The sequence below is a fragment of the Rhipicephalus sanguineus genome, chromosome 2 (assembly GCF_013339695.2).
Source record: "Rhipicephalus sanguineus isolate Rsan-2018 chromosome 2, BIME_Rsan_1.4, whole genome shotgun sequence".
Taxonomy (NCBI): domain Eukaryota; kingdom Metazoa; phylum Arthropoda; class Arachnida; order Ixodida; family Ixodidae; genus Rhipicephalus; species Rhipicephalus sanguineus.
The window spans coordinates 87,116,459-87,141,359 of record NC_051177.1 but is presented as its reverse complement, the minus strand read 5'-3'; the positions used below and the strand labels follow the sequence as shown (position 1 = coordinate 87,141,359).

The 24,901-nt window shown below is 42.1% G+C and overlaps 1 protein-coding gene across 1 annotated transcript in view; it reads left to right on the top strand.

Annotated features, from left to right (window-relative positions):
• Positions 1-24,901, top strand: part of LOC119383306 (protein scribble homolog) — a 152,346-nt gene that overhangs the window by 109,783 nt on the left and 17,662 nt on the right. Inside the window, 9 exon segments of the mRNA XM_049412476.1 lie at positions 2,327-2,347; positions 6,706-6,822; positions 7,304-7,366; positions 7,882-8,094; positions 9,079-9,135; positions 11,150-11,254; positions 16,013-16,234; positions 22,710-23,015; positions 24,455-24,626. Of these exon segments, the coding sequence (XP_049268433.1) occupies positions 2,327-2,347; positions 6,706-6,822; positions 7,304-7,366; positions 7,882-8,094; positions 9,079-9,135; positions 11,150-11,254; positions 16,013-16,234; positions 22,710-23,015; positions 24,455-24,626 (1,276 nt within the window).

Below are 24,901 nucleotides of genomic sequence, written 5' to 3'. Positions count from 1 at the left end.
ACACATTTTTAAAAAAAATGTGGTTGTGAATGGTCTTTCAATAGTTATTTTGGTTTTTAATGCTACCTTTCAAGTACTGGACCCCGTGTGAACCAAATATTTGTTTGTTACAGCTGATATTGCGGCAGCTCTCGCGTTTTCAGGTTTTATTATAGAAAGAATAAATGTCACTGAAATGAATCATGGTCAACCAATGTTTGTATTTGGTTCGCTATACTGATAATGGTGCTGTATCAGTGTTCATTACAACGAGTTTCGACTGTACTAAGAAATATTAGCAGGATGCAGTTGCTTCGTATTGAAGCATGTTGAAGATTTTGCCATGGCAAATCGAGTCAGGGAAGGGTGGGTCTGTGCTGCTATAGTTCTAGGTACTACAAATTGCAAGTTGCATTTGGCGTGGAAAGCAGGAATATTGTAGCAAGCCCCTCGAGGAGGTCTCTTCTTATGGGCCATGTATAACCATTGTATGCATTGTCTATAATTGAATAAACAATGTGTAGCGGTGATAGTTGGTCAGTAATTCGCATTTCTGCAATTTGCAATTTGAGGGTATAAACATTACATTTAGAGGTTCTTTTTTTTCCCGGAAATTGTTTCAAATTTATCGGATTATCCTATTTAGAGGAAAAGCAAAAAAAAAATATAATTTTTTAGCTGGCAATAAAGCAACAACTTTTTTTAAATGTGTGCAGTTTAGTAAACCATTGATTGTTAAATACTTGGAAAAACTAGCATAGTTATTTTTTACCGATGTAACTATGTTTACAGAACTTGTTTTTATGTTTTAAATAGGTTTGGCATCGCTAGGGCCCATATTTAGAAACATTCCATTTCAGTTTTCAATTTGTTCACGTGTCATGCCGAGAGTGCGAACCTAGCAAACTCGGCAGTGCGGCAGCCCCCGAGCCACATCAGAGCCAAGGATGAAGAGCTCGAAGAACGGGAAACAATGCGGATTGTTAGAGAATACATGGCCATGAATGTCGTGTGAATGTCGAGTATTGATCCACAAAGCCATTAAAACTACACATACTATCTTTGCATCAACTTTGGTACATTCACAGTGAGGAGTGAAAAATGAGTATTTTAACGAGCAATAATAAGAATGAAATATTTTTAATTGCACTTTAATTTCAGCTCACCAGGATTGTGACATAATGTAGGTGTACTGCTGCTGCATTGCAAGGTATCGCTAGTTTGTGTTAGCATTGTAATGCGTATTCACTAGGCTTGTGCGAATAGTACATTTTAGGTTCGAAGCGAATAGTGATTTTGGTCGAATAATTTCGAATCGAATTCGAATAGTATATATCACACATTATAAAGAAAAACGAGCATATTTGTCATGACCCAACCAACCTGCATTTAATTGTAACAAGGCATGTGCAAATGTCATTCTTTTTGGTTCAAAGGAAGTGGAAGCAACTCTGAATAGTAGCAGGATTTGGCTTTCGCTAGAATGCAAGTGATAACCTGTAAAGTATGTGACATTTTAAAATTTACTACACTTGGAGCATATAAGCTGGTACAAGTAAAAAATGATGAATCGATGTGAGGGTAATATGTTCATTTAACCTTGAAGTGGGGCTTCGCGGCAGTGCGGATTTTCCCTGGAAAGGTGTATTCACGGTATAGCACCCCTCCACTGCAGTGAAACCACCTTTACAGAAGATTACAAACGAACAGTGCGGATTTTTTTTAAAGGTGTTTTCAGGGTACAGCACCACTGTACTGCAGTGAAACCACCTTTACAGGGGGGTTACAAGCGGAATAATATACACCTATTCGTTCCTTTCGAATACTTCGAAATTTTCAATAATTTAAATTCGAATCGAAGCAAATTCGAATACTGTATTATTCGTTCGAATATTCGAAGTGCTCGAATATTCGCACAAGCCTAGTATTCACTACACAGGGCTGGTGCTGAAAATTCATAAGAGGAACGAAAGTTGGCATCCAGCTTTCAGGTTGGCCCAGATGTTTCCTTTTTTGAACATGCTTATTTGAAGCATTCAATTTTTTAATCTTTACAGAAGCATTATGAATGCATGACAAGCTGACAAGGATCTTTCACACAAAATGAAAGGCCACATTATTACATATTTATTGTTACAGGTCTCTTATCCGCACATATAAAATAATTCACTTCAAGCATACTCCTGAATTGTACTAAGGCAAATGAAACAATAAATTATCTGACGGTTAAATTTCCAGATTGTGCTCGTGTAAGTACTTCTGTTTGCTGCCATGTTGAGCGTGCCTGTATGAACAATTGAGTGATTACCTTTGTCTTGAACTTTTCTTGCTGCTGGTACACTAAAAGGCCGAGCCACTAGCTGTAACTGTAAGTACAAACAAGTTAATTGCATTTGCATATTCCCTCCTTGTTATCGAAGCACAACTTATTGTTTTCTCGTCGCCTAATCTATCACCTAATGTGACAGTGTGTGTGTAGAAATACCACACCTGTGTCACACACCATTTGCATCGTGTTGTCTAACCCAATCGTTATTATGCCTTTTATGACTTGTTTTCTAAGCTGAGCTTCAAAGGTGACATAAGGACCATACTTCTGAGAGTCTCGCCGCGGTCATCTTGCTGATCAAAATTGTTGCAACAGTCATAGCTTCATGCAGACTAACCTTACTCTAAGAAAAACATGCTGGGGATAATTTATTTTCTTTAACATCACTGCAAGGCTGTCCATCAAAGTCTGACCTCTGTATGGCAAATTATTGGATATAATGAAGTAAATAAATTTTTTGTTGTTCCGGCATATGGTTGATCTGACAACGTTTATAAGAGCTGTACATTTTTAGCCATGTCTTGCTTTTCAATTTAGTGACTGTGTACGTAAGCAGGTATTTACATAACTTATCCAAGATAATGCACATTCACTTGGCTGAAATGTACTGGCTGAAGCAGTTAATCTGATACTTTTCTTGAAATTGGCTCTTGAATTAACGTGGGAAACTGCAACGTACTAGTTGGAGACTTTTTCCGAATATTCTAACATGACATTTATTGTCTTATCACAAAAGTCCTTATGCTACCTTTGGTTTGTTTGTCGTTTCCTTGTGTTTTACTTGGTTTTTTATTGTTGATTACACATGTTTTTGTTTAGTCCTCTTGTGCTTCTTTTTTCTATTATTATTTTCTTTTAGTCACGACTGTTGCTTGGCCTTCTTGAATGCCTCCTTTGCTTGTTGGCATTGCAAAGAACGAACGCAGCACTGTCTTGATCACGATGTCTTGTGGATAGTGGCGCTATGCTGAGCTTATGTGCACTTTATTTTCAATTTTGTACTGCTGTTGTTCACTATGTATTTAACTAATTAATGTTAGTGGTTACTTACAAGTCGTGAAACTGTCAAACAAGGCACCTAGTGGCACTGTTCCCTAGAAGGCATTGAAATCTACAATTGAAATCTGGAAACTTTTTTAGTTTTTGTTCCTGTTACTATTCTAAAAGTACAGGACACATGGGAAGTCAGTTGTGTGCACTGTGTGAGCGTTTTAACTCTTGAAAGGAAAGTGATGCAAATTTTGTCAGTCTTAAATTATTTGCATAGGATTCATGACGTAAAATATTGCATCTGCATCTTTTTCTTTTCTTTCCTTGTTATCTTATTTGCTCGTAAAAACACTAAAATCAAAATATGCTGAAATAATGCCAAAGCAGCTTGATTTATTGTTTGGCACGATATATATATTTACTGACAAACTTTTAGTCCGCAAATAAAGAAGTGCTACTTGCCATCTAGTGCTACTAAATGACTGGATGTGCCTTACGCTTTATGCATGACTGTAGTCAGAAACATTGCGCAGGAATGCAAAGTGAATTGCATACCAAAACTGTGATGCTTATTATGTTGTGCCTTCTACAAATACAAAATCTACAATGTCATTGCGTGCACCCTGATACATTTAAAAGTGCTCATTTTGTACTTTTAGTCAGAATAAGTTTGAGTTAAGTTGTGCCCAGGGTTTGGTTCCTGTCACTCATGACCACACTAAGCTTTCAATCACATAGCTATGTCAAAATTAAAGACATCAAAATTAAAGATGCATCTGTTTCACTTAAACTGGCCAGATACGAATAGAATATTTTATTGTAAAATGCATGAAAGTCTTGTTTTGATAAAAACTAAATAATGCATTGCTCATGTTTTGATACATGGCTTTGGAGAGAGAGAGATAGTAAAATGAAAGATAGCTACAGAAGAATTTAGTGGTACTTGTGATGGAAGTGATTGAATTGAAGTCGTATCAGGCCATCCGGAAATTTGAATGTGGTTGAGTGCTGGAGTGTGCACCAAATTACGAAAGAGTAAAAAAAATGACTTATCAAGTGACTTGCAGAAGTAAGAGGCTTCACGCAGCTTATAATGAGTGGAACTGGTGATTATAGTTTCTTTCATGAATGTTTCTCGAGTGCATCGTATTTTTTTTGGAAATACACGTGCAGTCCAACCTGGATATATTGAATTAGAAGGGGTTTGTCCTAATATTCCTACTTACTGATAATCCGAAGTTCTGAATACTGTGTATCTTTGTAGATCTTATCCGAAAGCTCCACGCATCTCAGGCGGTCTTTTGGGATCGCGTAAAGTGGACATGTGCCTATTTGTTTCTGCGAGGCCACATCGAAGCCATTAAAGATTTACTTCCAAACTTTTATCTGCGCCTTCTTATGAAACATGCATATCGAACCAGCAGGAGGCCTTTCATTTTCTTGAAGCAGCATGTCGCTCCTCCTTCCGATAATGAAAAGCCACAGGTAGTATGCCTCGCTGCACAACAGTTACTACTTTCAGTTATTATTGTGTGCCACCTATTAACGCAGCTCTGTTGCAGTGAAGTGAGCTCGGGGCAGTTAGGACAAGTGCACTTGTACAGCGTTCGATACAGCTCGGACCGTTTATAACGTAACTGCTTACAGTGCACGACCTGCTATTATGTGTGTTTTTTTTTTTTTCCGATTACTGTTTACCCTCTCATAGAACCCCATGTATGCACGTACTGCTTATTATGCAATCCCCAGAGATGAAAGACCAATTCTAATGCGGCTACGGGAAATTTCTCAGAAAAGCAAGAGAGCAAGTGTACTTCTCACGGAGGTGCGTCAACCGGGGAGAGAGCAACGACAGCGTTACGAAGGAAGAGGAGGATGCATAGCGAACAAATGGGGAGTGGGGTTATGGTGGCTACCATAGCGGCATGGAGAAAAAAAAGAACGAAAAAAAGGGGTGGTGGGCAGTCAGCAGTGCAACACGGGGGCGTGGTGTGAGGAGGGGGAGCAGTTGCCTAGGCGACGGGAGAAGCCTTTGCCCCACGCTTTGCCCCTTTTGCTCCGGCCGCTTGGCGTGCGCGCGCTCCATTCTGAACGGGGGCGCCCGCGTCTGCATCGAGTGTGCGTTACCACTGTTTGGCTCTTCAGTTTTATGTCGGGAAAATAGTTGTGTCGTCATAGAATGCAGATATGGTGCATGCGACCTCAATTCCCCCGCAAATGAGAATGCTTTAATACGCGATCGAACCCTTGCCACCAGCAGGTGGACTTACAAGCTTGATAGACTTTTGCAGAATAGTTGCCATAGCTGTTCTCCCGACCGTGAACCGAAACTTCGTTTCACGTGTGGTTTGGCTCGTGAGTGTGATCTTTTCTACGCTCAATCTCAGTGTTGTCTATGCTAGACCTAATGCACGCTAGCTGCCTCACCGGCAGGGGCCGCGGACGATCAAAGTTGCAGTTTGGTACCGAGTCAACGAAATGTTTGGCAGTGTATGTTCAACACTCGGGAGTGGGGTTCGTGGTCGCCACTGTTTTCGACATCGCGTACGCACCCTGGAAATTGAAAGCGTGCGGAATTTCAGTTGCTGTTCGATGTATAGTTCGGTGCAGTGTGGTACCGCGGCAAAGTCCGCATAAATGAGGAGGCCCCAAAAGTTAGTTGGCAACTTTCCACTACGGTGCTTTTTTTTTTTGCCTGCGTTCGGTATGGCAGTGCCGCAGGTCCACAGACATTAACCGTTCAGCATTTGCAAATTTAAGTGGATGCAAATTTACGCCCTAGTCACATGCCTCGATTGTTGGAATAGCGCGGCTGCCTGTTCGTCGTGTTTTGCACATGTGCAGCCTCTGAAAAATGTTGTTTTGGTTATAGGGCAGATATCTGCGACTCCGGCGACTTACATTATAAGAAGTCTCTGCTGTATTTGGAATGTGGAGGCAAAGAAGAGTTGGACACGCGTCTAGAACTACACTCTGCATATTATTTTTAAGCAAATTTTAGAACTGTTCGATATAGAGAACAGTTCTCTGTATCCGGGTTTAGCTGCCTATTAGTGAGGAGGTGTGGGGACTGAGATATGAGAGAGCATTTCATTGTTTGTCGGGTGTCCTCTGTTGTGTAATGTGCACTGTACAAAACAGTCTGTTGTGATTTACTGAACGCATGTGTCATACCTGCAAAAATGTTGCCTTGTTGTGCAGGTCGAATGTTTGTTTATAAGCGCCTTGCAGGCTGGTGTTTCTGTTTGATTGTGTCTACTCTTCTTGCTGTGAAGTCGAGCATGGTTTCAGTTGCTGTCTTGCTGGCTTTGCACACGTTGCATGGTGCCTGTCGCATGGACATTTACGTTCCCGCCACTGTGCCTTTTATTTCGCGGTGGACCGAAAGCAACATTTGCAACTCGCAGGAGCTCGTGATTCAGAGGGAGCCGGGAGAGAAGCTAGGGATGAACATCAAGGGAGGTGTCCAAGGGCATTCCGGGAACCCAGCCGATCCAACCGATGAAAGCATCTTTATTTCAAAGGTAATTATTACTGCGAGTAAAACGTGAACCTGCAGCTTAAACATGTGAAGTGGCAGGTCTCAAGAGGTGTTAGCCCTCATAACCAAGAAACATGTCCATTTAGGGCTAACTAATTTTCGTTTCTACTGTCTGAAGTTCTTGTTATGCCAGTCTAATTTTGATCCTTATTGCTTGGATCGGAGTTTCTACATCAGCAAATGCCAAAGTAGACAACCCGTGCGCTAACCAATATTTTTGTACGTTTATCATGACCTCGTTGTGGTGACTTGGTGTGAAAAAAGAATGACGAGTCACACGTGTGCATTGCAGCTAATCTGAATGGCATGTCCAATCATATCAGCACTTGACATACAGAATATACAAATGTACTTTATTATCTCTTGATCGTAATACGTTACACTTATATTCTTTAATTCTCTCCTCGTTTTCTAGATAGTAAAGATGCTGTAGCACTGACATTAATTTGTGTCATCTTCTGCAGATTAATACGAATGGTGCAGCACTTAGGGATGGCAGGCTCAAGCCAGGGATGCGAATTGTTGAGGTAAGTATTGTGCTGTATTTGACTGCATTTGAAATACTTACTGGGCTTAACGTTAGCTCCTTCCCATTGGATGGAAAACGTGACAGTCCATGTAGTCTGTGCTTTCCAAGGCTCGTGTGCACATTTTTTATTTTGTTCTGCCAAATCTAGTGTGTGCTTAAACAGACACTGAAGCATAGTGTTGCCTGTGGCACAAAATTATTTGTCACTACTTTTATATTTTGTGTATAAGCAATCCACTTAGATCCAGAAGCACTATTTTTTCCTGAAGTAACCACTTTAGACAGCCCCAAAGGGTCATTCATTACTTCTGAAACTGTTTGCCTTCTGTGCATTGTACAGAAAACTGGGAATTCTCACTGTTCAATGGTTGTTCCAAATATGAGTTATATCCTTGCAAACGCCTCTCAGGGGCTCCATGTGCCTTCAATGCCATGTTTTATCCTATAAAACATTGCCATGTTTTATCCTATAAAATATTTCCGAGTCACGCCTGATTCACTTCCTTCGTTCAGGTGAATGGCCTGTCTCTGCTGGGAGCTACGCACCAGGAAGCTGTGAACATTCTGAGGACAGCAGGCGACACAATACGGCTTGTGGTTTGTGACGGCTACAATGCCGCTACGACTCCAGGTGGCGACTCTCCCGGTCAGGAGGGCTCACTGAAGGCTGCCGCCTCCGTGTCCTCTATCGACCACGAGGATGAGGTGACACTTGCCCTGAGAGAGGTAAGCACTGCGGGCCGTCACATGGTCAGCGTTTGTTGGCAGAAATGCTGTACTCTAATGTGGCTTCGTCCCGAGGGCAGAAGCGATGACGGGTTCAAATAATATGCGGTGCACTTTTCGCCAAGGCTGCAGTTTCACAGCGTTCCATTGTAAATTTATTTTTCGCAAGCTGAAACGCCAACTTTTAAATGGGACCAGTGTGCTAAAATTCAATGAAGTGTAATTTGGATGATCACAAGTGTGGGACCTGTAACATTCTTGGCAATACATGTAATATGGATGTGAGTTACAGTTATGCTTTTTACACTTGCAGTAACGAAACAGTAATTATTTGGGTTTTAGTGTCATGACAACATTTTCATGTGTGGTTTACAAGAAAATAGGGATAGCTATCCATCATAGTGGGGCTGAATTAAACTACACGGCAAAGCGTGTCGAGAATTAAAGCCTTTGAGAAGGTGTGGAAGGATGTTGCATGTCATTAGCTTGTGTTATGTGGCTGCCACTTTTTATGTTTAGTTCTAAATGTAGCCTAAAAGAAAATGCGAGAGCAACAAATGCATTGCATAGCTTTAATATTCCATGCTTTGCTTGGACCAGTATGCAGAATGAGTACACCGTTTGGCCTGCTGTAATGGGCCTGCAACGTTGTAAATAAATGCGTGAGCTTGCATCACATTATTTTGTCCTTGCATTTACTTTAATTTAGCTTCTGTAATTCCTTTGTGCCTCGTTACAGTGACTGTTACGCATGTGTGAATATGTTTTAGCTGCTTTCCTTTAGAGCTTTTTTGTGCAAGCGTACTAGTCCACTGCATGCAGTTAGTTTCGTTGTGAGGTCCACTGCAACTGGTGAAGGTACCTAGCTTACTGTTGTGCTTTGTTTTTAGTAGTGAGCTGTGCACTTGCTGCAAAGCTGTAACGTGGGTTCTTTTGGTTTTTTTTTGCCTTCTTTTTGTTGCTGCTTTTTGTAACCGCTACCAGGAGCAAAGTGCACTCAGAGAAACAGCCCAGTGGGAAAAAGAGGACCGTGATACCATAGTGAGTTTAGCATGCACACCTGTTTCTCCTCTCCGTCTCTCTGGCTGCATGTTTCCTTTGGCAGGAAAGTGCAACTTAAGACTGTCGTCACTGCTGGAAGCTTCAGCCGCCATTTCTCATCGGAGGGGCACTGAAACACTTTTCGAGTTCAGCGAGAAAGCGTTCCCAATTTGTAGATAATGCAGCCACGAACATGCAAACCAGTTATTGCTACACTGCACACGATTGAGAGAGCTTACAATCACGCACACTAGATGCCTGCTCTCTTTGGAGTTTTACGCCGTACGTTACATTGCTGACAATGCTACAGCTCAGGTGAGGGCCTCTGCACATGAACTCTTGAAGTAGTAGTAGTAGACAACCACGAGTCAATAGCAAGCAAAAACTCGGACCTAGAGAAAAATTGAAAAGGGGTTGTTAGTGTAGGGGAATAGAAGCAGGGAGGGGGGGGGCACTGTTATCATTGGTGCCATGACTATGAGTTGAAAGATGTCGTGTGGAAATTATATTTGCTACACCACCGTTAATATTAGGTCTCCTTATAAAAATTGTTCAGTTATGCATACTAATTTAAAAACTTTCTTCGATAATGGCTCGGGTGTCTAGAAAAGTGTTCCATGTCGCCTGTTGAGAGGTATAACGCAGATTTGAAGCGTTGCATCTCACACAGTTTCACTTGACAAGCCTTTAATGCCAGTGTCTTGGCTGTGCACATACTCTTTAGAGGCACTCAACTAACTGAGCATTATTTGATCTACAAATGTGCTACGTGTTTGCCGTAAGGCATTACAGCATGCACTTACTGACATGTTGCAGCCTGGCTTAGAGTGCATGAGAATGTTTCTGTTGGCAAGCAACATTAAATATGTCGTCCTACTAAAACTGCTTTTTTTTTTCACCGTGTAGTGAATTATTCAAAAATTTTTCCATAATAAAACCATGCTCGAAGTTTGGCTTATCTGCTCTTGGGACTAACGATTTCAGTAGCACAATGGGTAATTTATAACTTGAAACAACGCTAAGTATGGCCTTTGCTCATTTTGTTGTGGCAAGCCTTTCAGCAAGAACAGGCTTGGGCTGAGATGCTTGCAAAGAAACACTTGTCCTGTGTTACTTCATGTGTTGTTTATTTATTTCTTTGATTGTTCATTTCGCATCTTTTTTTTCTCATTGAGTTATGTTTATTGGCTGTGTCACACATGGTGCCTTACTTGTTATTTCATTGCTTTCATCGGCCAAAATTTTTGGTAGCAGAGAACTGAAAAGTAGCTTTTTTTTTCTTTTGCTGATGCACAAAAAAAGGAACAATATTTGATTCTAAGGCAGCTTTACTGCAAATAATTAGCAAACCAAAGTTAGTGCTGTTGTAACTTTTCTTTTTCTCTTATGGTCACTGCATTGCCCCATGGTAGTCTCAGCAGTCAGTCTGGAGGTATGAAGAATTGCTGGTTGGAGTCGATAAGCATGCATGCCTGTGCTCACTTTCCGTAGTTCTGTGCAGTGCGGCAAAGGTTAAAGCTCCTGTCAGCCATTTGGTAGCAGCTCATCAGAGCCTTCCATGTTGCATCCATGCAGCTGACGTCTCATTGAAGGCATCCAGAGGTGGAACAACAGAGGAACCTTTCTTTTGGTTCTGTTTTATAGTTTGCTGGCATGACTCTTAACTTTTGCAGCATTGCATGGATCTAGCAAGACAAGATAGATGTAGCCTGTGCTTCTGTCACCTTCCTTTTTCTTTTTTTAACGCCCTTCTCCCTAAGTTTTTTTTATGTTCACAACTAAGCTAAGATGGCTGCTCAGGCCAAATCCAGGTTGTGTTGCAGTGGTATCACGTTATTAACTGCACTATCGGGCTCTTCTCTATGTTGGAAACGGTGCACACATTTAGATATGCTGCATGTGTGCACTTAATCAAAAGCGCTGCGAATGATGTGCGGCGTTACCATCGCACGTGTACTACGTGTACTGGCTCACCCACACGACTGTCCTGCTCCTCACTTGTTGCCAAATTTAGGAAAGGCTGAAGAAGGAGAGGGACGCAGACTCGCACAGCTTGCACAGCTTCACCTCTGTCTCCTCACAGCACTCGGGCAAAGCACTGGCCACCTTGCCCGTCGATGTAGGTACCCCGCTTCGTAGAAGCACCTCCCTCCCCGTACCACCTGCGGTGCAAAAAGCACTCGGGATGAGTAACTCCACACAGGCACCAGCACAGCGCATGACCGCGAGCTGTACACTTATAGATTACTATGGCTGATTCGTTGGCGCTTGCGTCTTACTGTAAGGTGTTCCCCTTGTGATGTAACTCATTTCACACTGTATCTGAATGCCTCACTTTCCCGTTTTGACCAGTATGGGTAGCTAGAATGCCTGTAGGGCGTGGTAATTCTGGTTGAAGAAGGTAGAATGATGGCACTGTCCGCTCCTCTTTCGGAAAAAACGTCGTACCGTGTTACAGGAACAGAGAGCATTCAGTGCCAGAACTCTAAATATTTTGGAGCATCTCTCACTCCCACCCCTGGTTTGCAGCCATCGTCAGCCAAAGCAGGCAGTCATCAATCGGAGATGAGGGGTGGGTGAATAGGTTCGTGAGACGATTTACAGTTGCTAAATGGGGTCTGGTGACGTGGAAAAGAAGAATGCTTGGTAGTCTACACATTCATGTGAGCAGTAAGATAGAGGAGCAGTGTTTTTTGTAGCCACTGCATACGATATGCTTGTGACTCTGTTAGAATGGCCAGCACAGTTATTATTGGGCCTTGCCAGAGAGTGGAGTTCCTCCTCCTCCGTGTTTCTTGAACCAACTTTATGTTCTTTCCTACACAAGTTATATATTTCTTTACCAGCTATCTCTTGCACATATATGTTATACAGGTTGTGTTTCAAGAAATGTGTCCAAAATCCTAAAGGATAAGCAAACTGTGATAGTACTTGCTCGCTGCCTTCACAATTGCTTTTTTCTGTAGTGGCAGGCATCTTAAGATGTTTAAGGACATCATTTGGGACAGAATTAATGGTCAAATTAATTAACTCTTTAATTAGCAGAGGTGGTTATGTCAAATGCGAGAATTTAAGTTCTTCGTGCTAAGAAACCGACACAGGTTTGAGATATAGAAAAGGCAGCCTCTAGTAATTATTGTGGCGTAATGAAATTCAACCTAATTCAATAGTGAAATTGAAGCACCGATGAGCGCAACAAGCAAGTGACCAGAATGAAGTGCATGTTCAAGACAACGATTAAAGTGTGGTTATTCCGCGTTTGTTAACGTATGTGTGCCATGCTTGCTATAATTGCAAGCGCAGCCTGCACACACACATAGCGAAGTTGGTTGATGGTTGATGTAATGACGCTCAGTCATTCTGGACATTTTGGACATTTCAGAAGAATATGGCAGTTGCACTCTACCGTGTTTCGGTCTTGGTTTCGCCACTGAATTTGGGTGAATTTCATTACCTCGCAATTATTACTAGAGGCCGCTTTTTCTAAACCTGAAAGCTGCAATGGGTTCTTCGCATGAAGGACTTCAATTCTTCCATTTGAGATAACTGTGCAACTCAACTAATTTAAAAGTTATTAATTTAACTTTCTGAATCAATGTCGCAAATGATGTCTTTAGCCATTTTAAGATGCCTGTGACTACGGAAGAAGTAATTGTGAAGGCATTGAACAAATATCACATTTCCTTGATTTTTGAGGATTTTGGACACAAGTCTTGAAACACCTGGTATATATGTAGTATGTACACATGCACTGAAGCACCTACTTCACCCTTGAATCACTGTCCTGGCAACAGTACCGCTACGCTCTTCAGATGACGTTGTATGATGAAACGATGCTGACTATAAAAAAGTAATCAAAACCCTCTTTCATGAAAATTTTTCTTCTGCGGAGAAAAGTGAGAGTTAATGAAAGCGTTCACTGCCCAACTTCACATATTTCTGGGTGATTAGTGCACTGCAGAACACGCCGTTGGGTGAAATCTGGTACCACATCATTACATATGTTCCACCTGTGCATTGTAGTGTAGATATACTCACCGACATAACTTTTAAGCATAATGTTTGTAAGCTTATGCACCATCTTGGCGCTGCTTTTCTTTTTCTGTTTTTTTGACAGCTTTGACTTTGTTGCGTCCTACTTGCTTTATTTTGTTGCTTTCCTTTTTTTTTTGTTTCAGCAGTGTTGTTGTACTATGGTAACACATAGCAATGCAGAATCAGAATTTAGAAAGTACTAATATACAAACTTATTGACATCTATTTGGTGTTCTGCAATATAGAAATATTATTTCACTGCCCGAAGCGAACTTACAGCAGTTATTGTGGTATTCTGTGGAAGCTGTTACAATATCTTTTAGCGCTTAAAGTATTCGCACAACTGTCCACTTTATAGGCTGCACTGCAAGAGATGCTGCCTGAGACTGCCTCCGTAGGAACTTTCGCTATCTGCTTGGAGGTTTCTAAATTTTCCTTCAACACTTTGGACAGTTCTAATGCACTGACAGTAACATTAGATAATGTGATTTAAATTGTATTTTTAGCCTTATATAGCCACCATGACCATGAAGCTGGACTTTATGTTCGATATGGTAAGCAGTATCATCGTAGATAAATTGATATGACAAACAAAAAAGAATGCTATTAGTTGGCTTTATTGCAGTAAACTAGAAGGCCACTTTTATGATGTACACGGATGATTTGAGAGCCGGGCTGTGAAAGAATTATGAAGGATGACCGAAGCAGATAGTTTTTACCTTTGTTAAAGGGACACCAAAGAGAATGCGTTTACATTAGAGCTGTGCGAATAGCAAAATTTTGGGTGCGAAGCGAATTCGAATAATAAAGACTGAGTGCGAATCGAATCGAATAATTTCGAATAATTTTCGAATATTTCTCAAACATTTTTCGAATAATTCGAAGTGAAATTACAGAAAAAGTTGCAGAGAATCCCTAAGTATGTGCTTGTGAGATAGCAACATGAAAGTGTTTCTTTTCGTTAGGTTGATGAAGCGCTGGTGGGGTCATATTTCATAGTTGTCTTTCTTATCAAGAATGAGGCAATGTATAGGCCGAATGGTATTTATGTACATGATTTGGTGCAACCAAAGTGTTGCCGACAACACCTTACACGTGATAGGCAAAGACGCCATTTCCTCAGCCTCTCCTTCTCTTTCAACTTCTGTGGAAGTTCAACTGATGTGGCAGACAAGGGTGTGCTCTCTTCAAGTCCGGAGTTCCAAATCTGCCTTGTAGACGTCGATATATAAGAACACCTGAAATTTTGGATGCTAAAAAGCTTTGGCGCCCGATTTTTCGGACTTCCTGCCCAAATTTGAAGTCCAAAACAGCATTAATTGAGCCCCCAACTCTGCCACATCTTTCATCTCCATATTGGAACCAGCGTTTTCTTGAGTTAATACATTTGAGACCGTAGCGGAGCTTGAAAGGCAGCTTTGCCGCAATACGGGGGTGTGATGAGGTGAAGCATATTGAAAATCTTGGGACCACTTCCAAACGGACGTTGACTGTCTCTTGGCTAAGTTCGACCGTAACGGACCTTGAAAGGCAGCTTTGCCGCAATACGGGGGTGTGAGGAGGTGAAGCATATTGAAAAATCTAGGGACCACTTCCAATCAGACGTTCACTGTCTCTTGCCTAAGTTCGACCGTAACGGAGCTTGAAAGGCAGCTTTGCCGCAATACGGGGGTGTGATGAGGTGAAGCATATTGAAAATCTAGGGACCGCTTCCAACCGGACTTTGTCTCTTGGCTAAGTTCGACCGTAACGGAGCTTGAAAGGCAGCTTTGCCGCAATACTAGAGTGTAATGAGGTGAAGCATATTGAAAATCTGAAGGGGTCGCTTGCAACCGGACGTTGACTGCATTTGTCTTTGGCAAGTTCGAATAGTTCGAATAGTAAAATTTCAGTGCGAATCGAATCGAATAGCAAACACTATTCGAAAAATATTCGAAATTTCGAATATTCGCACACCCCTAGTTTACATATCCTTGTAAAGTAGTCATTCAAAATTCTGCTTTTATTCAATTCTTTAACAGCGCTAATTGAGCTAACCAGGAAACTAGCTTCCTGGTTAACTCTATTGGTAGAGCAACAGACCCGGAAAGGCATTGGTCCTGGGTTTGAACCCCCAACCGGGACGAATTTTTTGGCAATTAAGAAGTTTTGTTTCTGAGAAATCCGTATGGATTTCCTTGTGGCTTTGTGCTACAAATGGGTGGTTGTCTATTTTTTCTTTCTTAACCTTTCTGCCACCTTGCGGGATTCCGCAGAACTCATTTGCAATACTATGTGTCCGTGTGCTTTGAGTTGTTGATGAATTCACCCTCGCGCTTCCAGTTGCTAGCTTCCCGGTTAGCTCAATTGGCAGAGCGACAGCCCCATAAAGGCGTTGGTCCCGGGTTCAAACCCTGCACCAGGACAAATTTTTCGGCAACTAAGGAGCTTTCTTTCTGAGAAATCCGTATGGATTTTCTTATGGCTTCGTGCTACAAATGTATGGTTGTATATTTTCCCTTTCAACACCTAAAATTATCATGGCACTGTATGTATTACTGTAACTGCCATATGTACCACTTAATGTTGCCTAGCTACTGTATGCATTACCATAGCTACCGTATGTACCAAAGCTATCGTACTTTCCACCTAACATTACTGCAGTTGCCATATGTATAACCATAGCTACCATACATACCACCTAACATTAGTGTAGCTACTGTATGTATTGCCATAGCTATTTCATGTACCACCTAACATCTGATGAAGGGTATGCAAGAATCAAAACTGTTTACTGCTGCATAGGCAGTGGCACACATTTACACCCTGGGTACTGTTGTGTCGGGTCGCATTGGTTTGGCAGGGCAAGGCAGTGGCACTGCCCGCAGACAGTAAGTCAGTGGAGCAGCGCGTCATGGAAGTGGTTCGAGCCGCTGAGCAGCTTGTGAGTCCTGCGTTGGCCGCAGCTGCAACTTCGGTGACACCACCGGCCACCTCCTCTGTGCCTGCAAGCGAGCAGAAGACTACAACCGTCATCATGACCAAGAAGTCAGTCAGCCACCCGCCAGCTTCAGCAGCAGCCACGGTAAGCAGCAGAGACGAGTTGCTTTAAAGGGATGCTAGAGTGGAACACTATAAATCACTTTGGAATGATGACGTATTTGAGATCTCTGCTGTTACCTTCACAGTTATAAGGTCATTACCAGAAGGAAGAATGAAGATCAAAATTCCACTGTAGCGAATTTCAGGCGGAAACCCCAATGCCTGTATGTCAGTGTGACCTTTATATATATATATATATATATATATATATATATATATATATATATATACTTTTAACTGCTTCAAGAGCAGTTAAAATTACTTGACATTGTCCATCATGGCATCGTGATAAAAAGGTTTGACCAGCAAAAGCAAACTAAGAAATGCAGTCAGCTTCGGTATTCTGTGGCTCTACATTATGTTTGCAGGGCTTTTGCAGGGGGGCTCTCGGTGTATTTCATGACGTGACCGCAGAAGATACTACCTCATTATTATTGCAGATTGAACAATAAACAGGAAAGACTCTAATAGCTGCGCTTTCGGCCAGACATTTTGAATTCGATGGTGTAAAATTCGGTAAATTGCATTGCATATCATGGTGAGGAGCAACTCTGGCTTGTGTTGCTGTCGAAATCAATAAATGAGCAGTATTTCATAGACATTGGAATTGTGTAAAAGTCAACGTGACGGCAAAAAGGACAGGACAGCTGTAAGTTCTGTCTTCTTTCCTGTTTCGTTGTTTCTGCTAGAGCAATCTTTTTTGTCAACTTGCAAACGAACCAGCCTAGCATTTTGAATCGTTAAGTATTTCTGGTACCTCAGGCATGTGAAAATGCTGTAGTCTGGCTTATGTGCATGCCAGCAAGCACTTTAGCTGCTATGTTTCGTGCATCTTTCTAGATTTAGCCTCCTGCTCTGCTTTTTTTTTTTCCCTTGCTTGGCTTAGCATGAGATAATTTTAAGACAAGACTAATTTTATCACCTTTTCTTGTAGAGATGCAAGTTTTTATGTTGTGAGGCCTACCTCCTCAGGCAGCACCACTCTACAGAATTGTGTAAATGACTGCACTCAAGACATGTTTCTAGCTTGCACAATCAGCAAATTAAAACCAAATCAACTACATCGTATTTTACTGTGGCATGTTACGTACACACATAAACACCAACAACTTGAAGATGAACTTTCCTGCTTGCCCAAATCCAGATGAGATAAATACTTGCAGTTTCTGGGGGCAAAATAATTTGCCACGCATACCTTAGTGAACAGTTAAGCAATCGCTTAGCTTAGAAATTCACTGCAAGCATTCCTTAAGGGAGCTTTGGGCATTTTGTAAATAACTGGCTACTAAAAGCAATACTTGGTATGTTTTACGAAGTCAGAAATTTTAGGCATTCTTACTAATCCATGCGTACATTTCGGCCTTTTCACTGTTTGCGTCCTACTTTGATAGCTATCTTTAAGAAAGGGTATGTTGTTATAGGATACATTAAAGTGGCTCTGCAGCACTTTTTGAACATGGTCAGAATAGATTGCTTATCTGTGGCTAAGGTCACTTCGTGCTAACTTAGGAAGGTGCCGCAGGGCCCCTTTACGACTACAATCAAGTGGGGGTTGATTATGATTACAAATGCAGCTCTGTACTATTGAGTTTTGCTTGGGTAATCTATATGGTCTCATATGTGTGTTTGCCCTCGTTCATTGTTCTTGGAGGATTTCACAAGCCCCACTATGCGCTGAACTTAATGTTCTGTTCACGCCTCTACACTAAAAATGTTGTCTAGGCCCCGAATCTGACAATAACGTTTAGCAATATTGCATCTTGTTCCACTTCAGCCTGCTTCGCTTTGTGCTTGTACAGTAAAGGTGCGCAACTGTCCAGATGATTGCCTTGGTTCTTAGGTGTGGTGCTGCCGTTATTTTCCTGAAACAAAGGGGAAGAATAAAGACTATTATGGGCTTTTTCTTTCTCTACTAATGATTCATTCTTACATTACAAAGAGTTGTTGATTTGACTATTTAAAGGTTACCTAATGTAGAGGATGCTACACTGTTTTTCATTATATAGCAGGCAATACTGTGGAAGCTAGAGCAGCTTCATGCACTACTAGCACTCACATAAAAGGTGTGTCACATATGAAGTACGAAGAAGAATGTGTAACACTTAGTACGCAGGCAGGTAGTGACTCGTCTGTACACATCAGGCATTTTTATAGGAGAGTACCTAACACATATTACCTTAAGTTATCTCAACTGAATTTGTGTGCTTTGTCACCTTGGCCCTTTCACTTCAATATTCATGGGATCAGCTTGAAAACTTGAGTTCACAAGGATTCCAGAGCTTCCAGAAGGTTTTGGGCCAAGATCCTTGCTGTAACATAGTGTGAAAGTGTCTCATTAAAATTTTTGTTCTGGCTTGAGCATCGTAAAAACCGTTTTTGTTTCTTAGCTTCTGGAATGTTCTTGTTTCCTTATGGCCACTCCGTGCTGGTTCGCTGAAGGAAACGTAAAGAAGAATGTGCTGCTTTCTCCGATATAAGTTTAGTGCTGCTCAGCAAATAAATAAAAATTCCGACTGTGATCTTCATTGAGGACGCACATTGAGCAAACCTGTCTTCTTCTACATGCTCTTTTTTCTCTTTTATTCCACCTTCGTATCTACTTCCCTCCCACCCGTCCCCTTTCCTGAAACCTTTTTTGTATCACTTCTCCACCACATTTTACTTGTTTTATTGACCCGCGACTTGATTTTGTTTCGCACAGTGATCGCACCCTTTGGCTGCTTTGCTGGCACCGCGAACTGCTCGTGTATTTCATTTTTTTTTTTCCTTGTGTCGCCGTGTGACATGGCTTTGAGTAACACCGGACTATTATCAAATGGACTGATGCTACGACGAGACAAAAGAAACGAAATAGACGCACTTTAGTGCACACCCGAAATGCACATCGCCAAGTGTTGGCAATCTTCTACCATTTCCTCCGTTTCACGTGGAAGAAATACCTTTCTTGCTTGTGTGCACGAATTTTTTGTGGTTCCGTGTGTCTGTCCGATTCAGTTGCGTCCGGTGCAGCAGCAACAACCTCAGTGCCTTTGCAAAGTGAAAGCTTTGCCTGATGAGGGGGTAGCTTAATTGGAAGCTTGAGTCATGAGACATATCACTCTCTGCAGCCCCCTCCTTTAAATTCTTCTCGTTTGTTTTCTGGTGCATCTGCTTAAGAGGTAGCTTTGTGACCGAGGTTCATTTCTAACTGTGTGCGTGAAATGCAGAAGTGCGGCCATCTGACAACTGCTGAACTGGTTCGAACGAAGCTTTGTCGCATCTTGGAGGGACAGCTTATTTCTGCCGGCTGTTAGGAGCACATTTCTGGCTTCTTCCTTACAAATGTCCTAATTCAGAAGATTTTTAAAATGCATCATAACTGCAGCAGTGGAGAGATAGTAGGGGATCCGCCTCCAGTGCAAGAGGTGCTGGGTTCACTTCACAGTGCCACCAGGACCCACCTAACCATAAACTACGACCAGGCACTTGCTTGAAAAGTTCCCCCCATAAAGATCTGTAAATGTCTTTGGGAACTCTTTATCCAACCACAGCCTGGGTGAAATGGTCAAGCAACCACCGCTGCTGTGTGAGGCAGAGACATTGCTGCTGCCAAATAACCTCCTGGTAAAATTGGTAAAAGTGCACTTCCATCCTGTTGCTTGGCAGAACAAAGTATCAAGTCACTTGAGAGGACACCCACCTTGTGGGAGATAAACATCATGGGACCGTGTAACCTAAACATAAGGTCAGCCTTTCTTTTTGCTTAGTTATTTTTTACCGATTGGTTTTAACCAACTGGCTCGCATTCAGATTTTTTTCAAGGTATGCACCATCAATTTCTTACAAGCTTCTGTTCTGCATAACTAACAGATATTACAATTCCCTCGCAAACTGCCTCTATTTAGGATGGTATGTTTGATGTGGACAAAGTTAGGGATTGAAGCTGTGGATGGTGCCATTCATTGCAAAACTCGTGTAAGCAGTGCAAAAAATTTTCTTCAGGTTGTAAACTACTCATGTTTGTCCTCTTTAAACACACTACAATTTAAAGAACAGCGATACTATCGGCTCTTTTTCTTTTTGAGTGTTTTTTTTTTGAAGGCCCCTAATGGGTTTCTAATCCCAAATGAATATTATTTAGTGGTTGGTAGAAACGAGCCTTCTCTCGAAAATGGAGAAGATTCCCTCACTGGTTGCCCAAGAAGAGTGCTGCTGCATTTCATGCATATTTGATCAGAGAACTTGCACTCAATATACGATCTGAAGCTTCCTCTTAACGCACAGTTGCTCCTTTTGACACTCCTTTGGGCTGAAATCGTGGCACCCAATAGATATGCAATGGTGGTCCCTGTATACTTGTACTAAGGACAGCATTATGTGTAGCCGGCAGGTGAAAACAGCAACGAAAATGTTTCGCTACTCAAAGGAGTACTGTTGCACATAAAAACACAGAGTTGTACATTTAAAATAACGGTAGCATCTGAAAACTTCGGCCAAGCTATAATGCCAAGCGCAGTATTCTGTGGTGAACTGCGATACGTTGTTCCCGGTGTTTTATGAACTGTAAATGGTATATATTATATATACATATGTAATATCTTGTTGGTTCATTCTTAGTTGTATGTTCCCGAATTCCTGACCCAAATATATTTGTGGGTAGGTTCTCGACATAACATTTTAAAAAAATGGTGTACCTGAGCAATTGTGCTGTTTATTCAGAGAACTGCCTCTTCTGGAATTGTCTTACGCGTCTTACAGATGAGGCTCGCATTTTGGAACTGCTGATTTCCAACACCTTTGGCGCGACCTTTTGCTTCAGACAGTGCAGCTTTCGTGCTTCACTCCTGTTTTGTGTAACTTTGCAATGGCAACATGCTTTGACACGGCGAAGCTTCTCAGCTTTTTGAAGATTAGTCTTGGTGAGGGAATAGTTTGGAAATGAGAAGGTGCGCAACCGAATGACCAAGAGGCCGCATTGTCTTGATTATCTCTGTACACAGTACTTTAGGAAGGTAACGACAACAGGGCTGTAATTTTGCTCATGTACGTGGCGCTGGGGTGCATCTTTTGCGGCTAACCCTCGTTTCCTGCGAAGAAACCTTTCTGTTGCGACTGCCACTGTTGCGGTGCTGTTTCCCTCCCGTCACCTGCTCCCGCCCATTTCTGTGTTCGTGTTGTTGTTGTCGTACGTTCTTGAGGGTTCTGTACTGTGCCTAACTCATTCCGAGAACTCTTTGACAAGGAATTTCTTGCGATGCATGCTCCTATGGGCGTCTTCTGAGCTAGTGTGGCACCCCCTGTTGTTTGCGTGCGGTGAGCAGGAACCTTACATACTGTTATTTTGTTGTGCCCTCGAGATATTGCTGGATATAAAAGAAAAGGATCATTTTAGTGGCACACCTTATTTCATTTGTTGTGAAACACTATACCTGGTGGTATCAGGGTTCTGGCAAATAAATGTACTTGCAACACTTTTTTCATGCAAGACCAGTTTGGCTTTATTTTAGGTCTGTGTCAAGTGCTATCACATTCATTTTTTTTTTTACCATGGTTTAGTTTATATCTCCCTATCATCAAGTGGTGGAGGGCTTCAATGCTGATATCAATTTAACAACAGGCCGTTGTGATCAGTGCTTCTGCAACAGGCTGCATTGTATGTTTGTTATGTGAATAAGGAATAGATGCTTCAGAAATGAGACTGCGTCAGAGAGAGCTTATGGAAAGTTGATCAACATAAACACTCATTGAAAATTATGCACCATTTGTCGCTGCTTTAAACTGAGTGGTTTTCACTGGTATATCTTAGCTTTTGAAGTTATTTCAATTATGTATAAGGATCAAGAGACATTCTTTTCTCACTTTTTTCGTTTGCCATAACACAGGTTAAACACTTCACTTGAAGTTTGCCTCTGTGCGGTTTCTTTTTCTTTCTAAGCATAGCTAAAAAATGCTGCCATACTTCACTCTTACAAGTGGCAGAGTATTTATTTAGGCTAAGGAAACCAGTAGGTATTGGTACGGTTGCAAATATCCTCGGAACACTTTATACATCCCATCTTCAAACCTTCTGTTCGTGCTTTTGGAGCATGCTCTTTGTTGGCTGGGCTGTTTACCCCTTATAGACTATGGTGCTCATGTCGCATGCAAAATGTTTTTTTCCTTCCCCCTACTAAGCATTTGCTTTGCTTGCTAGCCTTCTTGAATTTATATAGCCTAATCTTTTATGTTCTTCTGTGGCTTGCACATTGTTGCATTTTCGTTCTCTCTCTCTCTCTTTCTCTCGCTCTTTTGTTTTGGGGAGGGGAACTTATTGAAAGTGGACTGCACACACACCAAGCATCCTTTTTTAATTTTTTTTTTCTTTTCCTAACCCTGTTTTACACCGTCACCCTTCCCATTGCCTTCCTCCTTGGTTACCCCATGTCTATTCCCCTCTTTTTCTTTCTTACCTCGTGCGGCGGTGGCGATTGCGAGGACAGCTCGTCAGGAGCGACCGGCCCCAGGTATCGCCTCCTCCTCCCCCCCCATCCACAACAACCTCCTCTGCCCCGTCTACCCTCCGGCACCATGTTCCTCCCCCTCACTCTGGTGATGACGTCTTCCTCCCTCCTTCCCCACCTCGGGACGATCGCACTGGTGGTGGTGGTGGCGGCAGCCCCGTGGAGAACGGCGGGACACTTCCTCCTCCTAGCGTCTCTTCTCTCCCGCCGGAGCCCTCTCGGCACAGCAAACCTTCCAAACTTAGCCTGGGTCCTAAGCCTGTTCCCCCTCCCAAGCCCAAAAAGGTAGGCAGGCCCCACTTCTTCAACTCTTTCTTTCACAGTTTTCAGAGGGACCGACCCCTTTTTTTTCTCCCTTCATCACCTTTGATTCTTGTTCTTTGGTGAATGTGTCTACTGTTTCTTTTCCCGGTGCAATGCAGATCTTCCTTTCGGGCGACTCTGTGGTGCCTCATTGCGGCACTTTACTCTTTGCACTCACAATAAAGTTTTCCTGAAAAGAGTCAGACACTCAGTTTGACAGCACTCACTATAGAATAAAGACACTGTGCATTGAGACTCTCATTTTTGTTTCTTTACATGTAAAGCTTTTGGGAGTTAAAAGTGAGAAAGTCACAGCCCATATTCACAACTTGCAGAATTCCCAGTCGCAGTGCCCACATTTTGACGGGGGATAAATGCAGAAATACCCATGTACTTAGATTTAGGCGAACTTTATAGAATTCCTGGTGTTCACAATTAATTCAACGTTTCCTACTACAGCCTGAATCATAATCATAACATGGTTTGACATAGCCCATGTTCACAATAAGCTTTCTTGCTTGACTTGTCCACAAGAGAAAATTCCAGCCAATCTCGATGGTGAACTAGTTATTAAAGGGGCAGTGACAGAGAAGTTTCGAGGTTGACTTATGTGTTCCATGTTAATCAGTATGCATACAACAGACTGGCAAACTTTTCACATGTTCATTGTGGTATGAAATGTGTATTTAAATTTTTAAATGTCGCAGTTCAATCGTACTGGCAGTGTGGCAACCAAGAGCAGTGACGAAATAAACTCACACTCGCAGAAACCAGTCTTTTGGGTAACAGAAGCCGGTCTCGAAAGTCATGTTTTGGCGCAATGCAAGATCAGGAAGGGATTGCAAAGCTCTAAAACATATTGGCTGCCATGCAGCATTCTGTTATTTCTATGTGTACTTATCTCAGCAGCCTACCACTGCTGTTTTATTGTGCAAGTGTTGAGTTTTGAGCACAATTCAAAAGCGGGCACCAACGTTGGCCTCCGGAACGTGTGGAGAAATACGTCAGACATGGTATAATGTAGTTTCAGAACAAATGGCACGGCTGGGGCTCCTCATTTTGTGACATGGCACGGTTCATGACAAAATGGCGATTGCCTTGAGTGGTAGGAGTATAGAGGCTGCTTTTTAGACAATATTTGGCCCTTCACTCTCATTTACAATGATTAACTGGTATTAGTAGGATGGCCGTGTTGTGGCCCGCTTTAATGACTGTGACCGACTGACAGCAAGGAGCACCCAAAATGAAACACTGTGAAAGTGGAACCTTAGCAAAATCTGTGTAATTATGGAGAAAATGTGTAGATTTCTTGCGGTTCTGTGTGCTCTTCTTGTGTCCTAATTTTGTTGGTGCCAGACTTCTTACTGACACGTGCCTGTGTCTTGCTGGCTTTGGCTTTTCCCTTCTGCCTTATGGCACAGCTCCAGGGCTTGGTAACAGAGCCCGAGTCGCTGACATTCATTGAGAAGAAGCACCACTTTGAAAGCATGCAGCAGCAACAGGGCTCGCTTCACAGTACCCAGGCACCGGAGGCCAAGCGCTTCAGCTTCTTGTCTGAAAATGAACTGCAGAAACTGCGGGAGGAGCAGGAAAGTAAGTCCTTGATTTCTTTGTTCGCCTTTCTTTTAGCGTGTGGGCTTATATGTTGTAGGCCTCCCTTTCTTTGTTGCCTATTCCAGCGATAGCCGTGGCATGGCAGCAATGAAAAACAGAAATAATGAAAATGGGAAGCCTGGTTACATATTGGCAAAAAAAAAAGATGCCTTATTCTTCTGGAGTTGTAAGAATAAGAAGCTTGTATGTAACCAGGGGTGTAGCCAAAAATTTTCTTTGGGGGAAGGGTGTGGGTGGGTTCAATCACTCCTTTG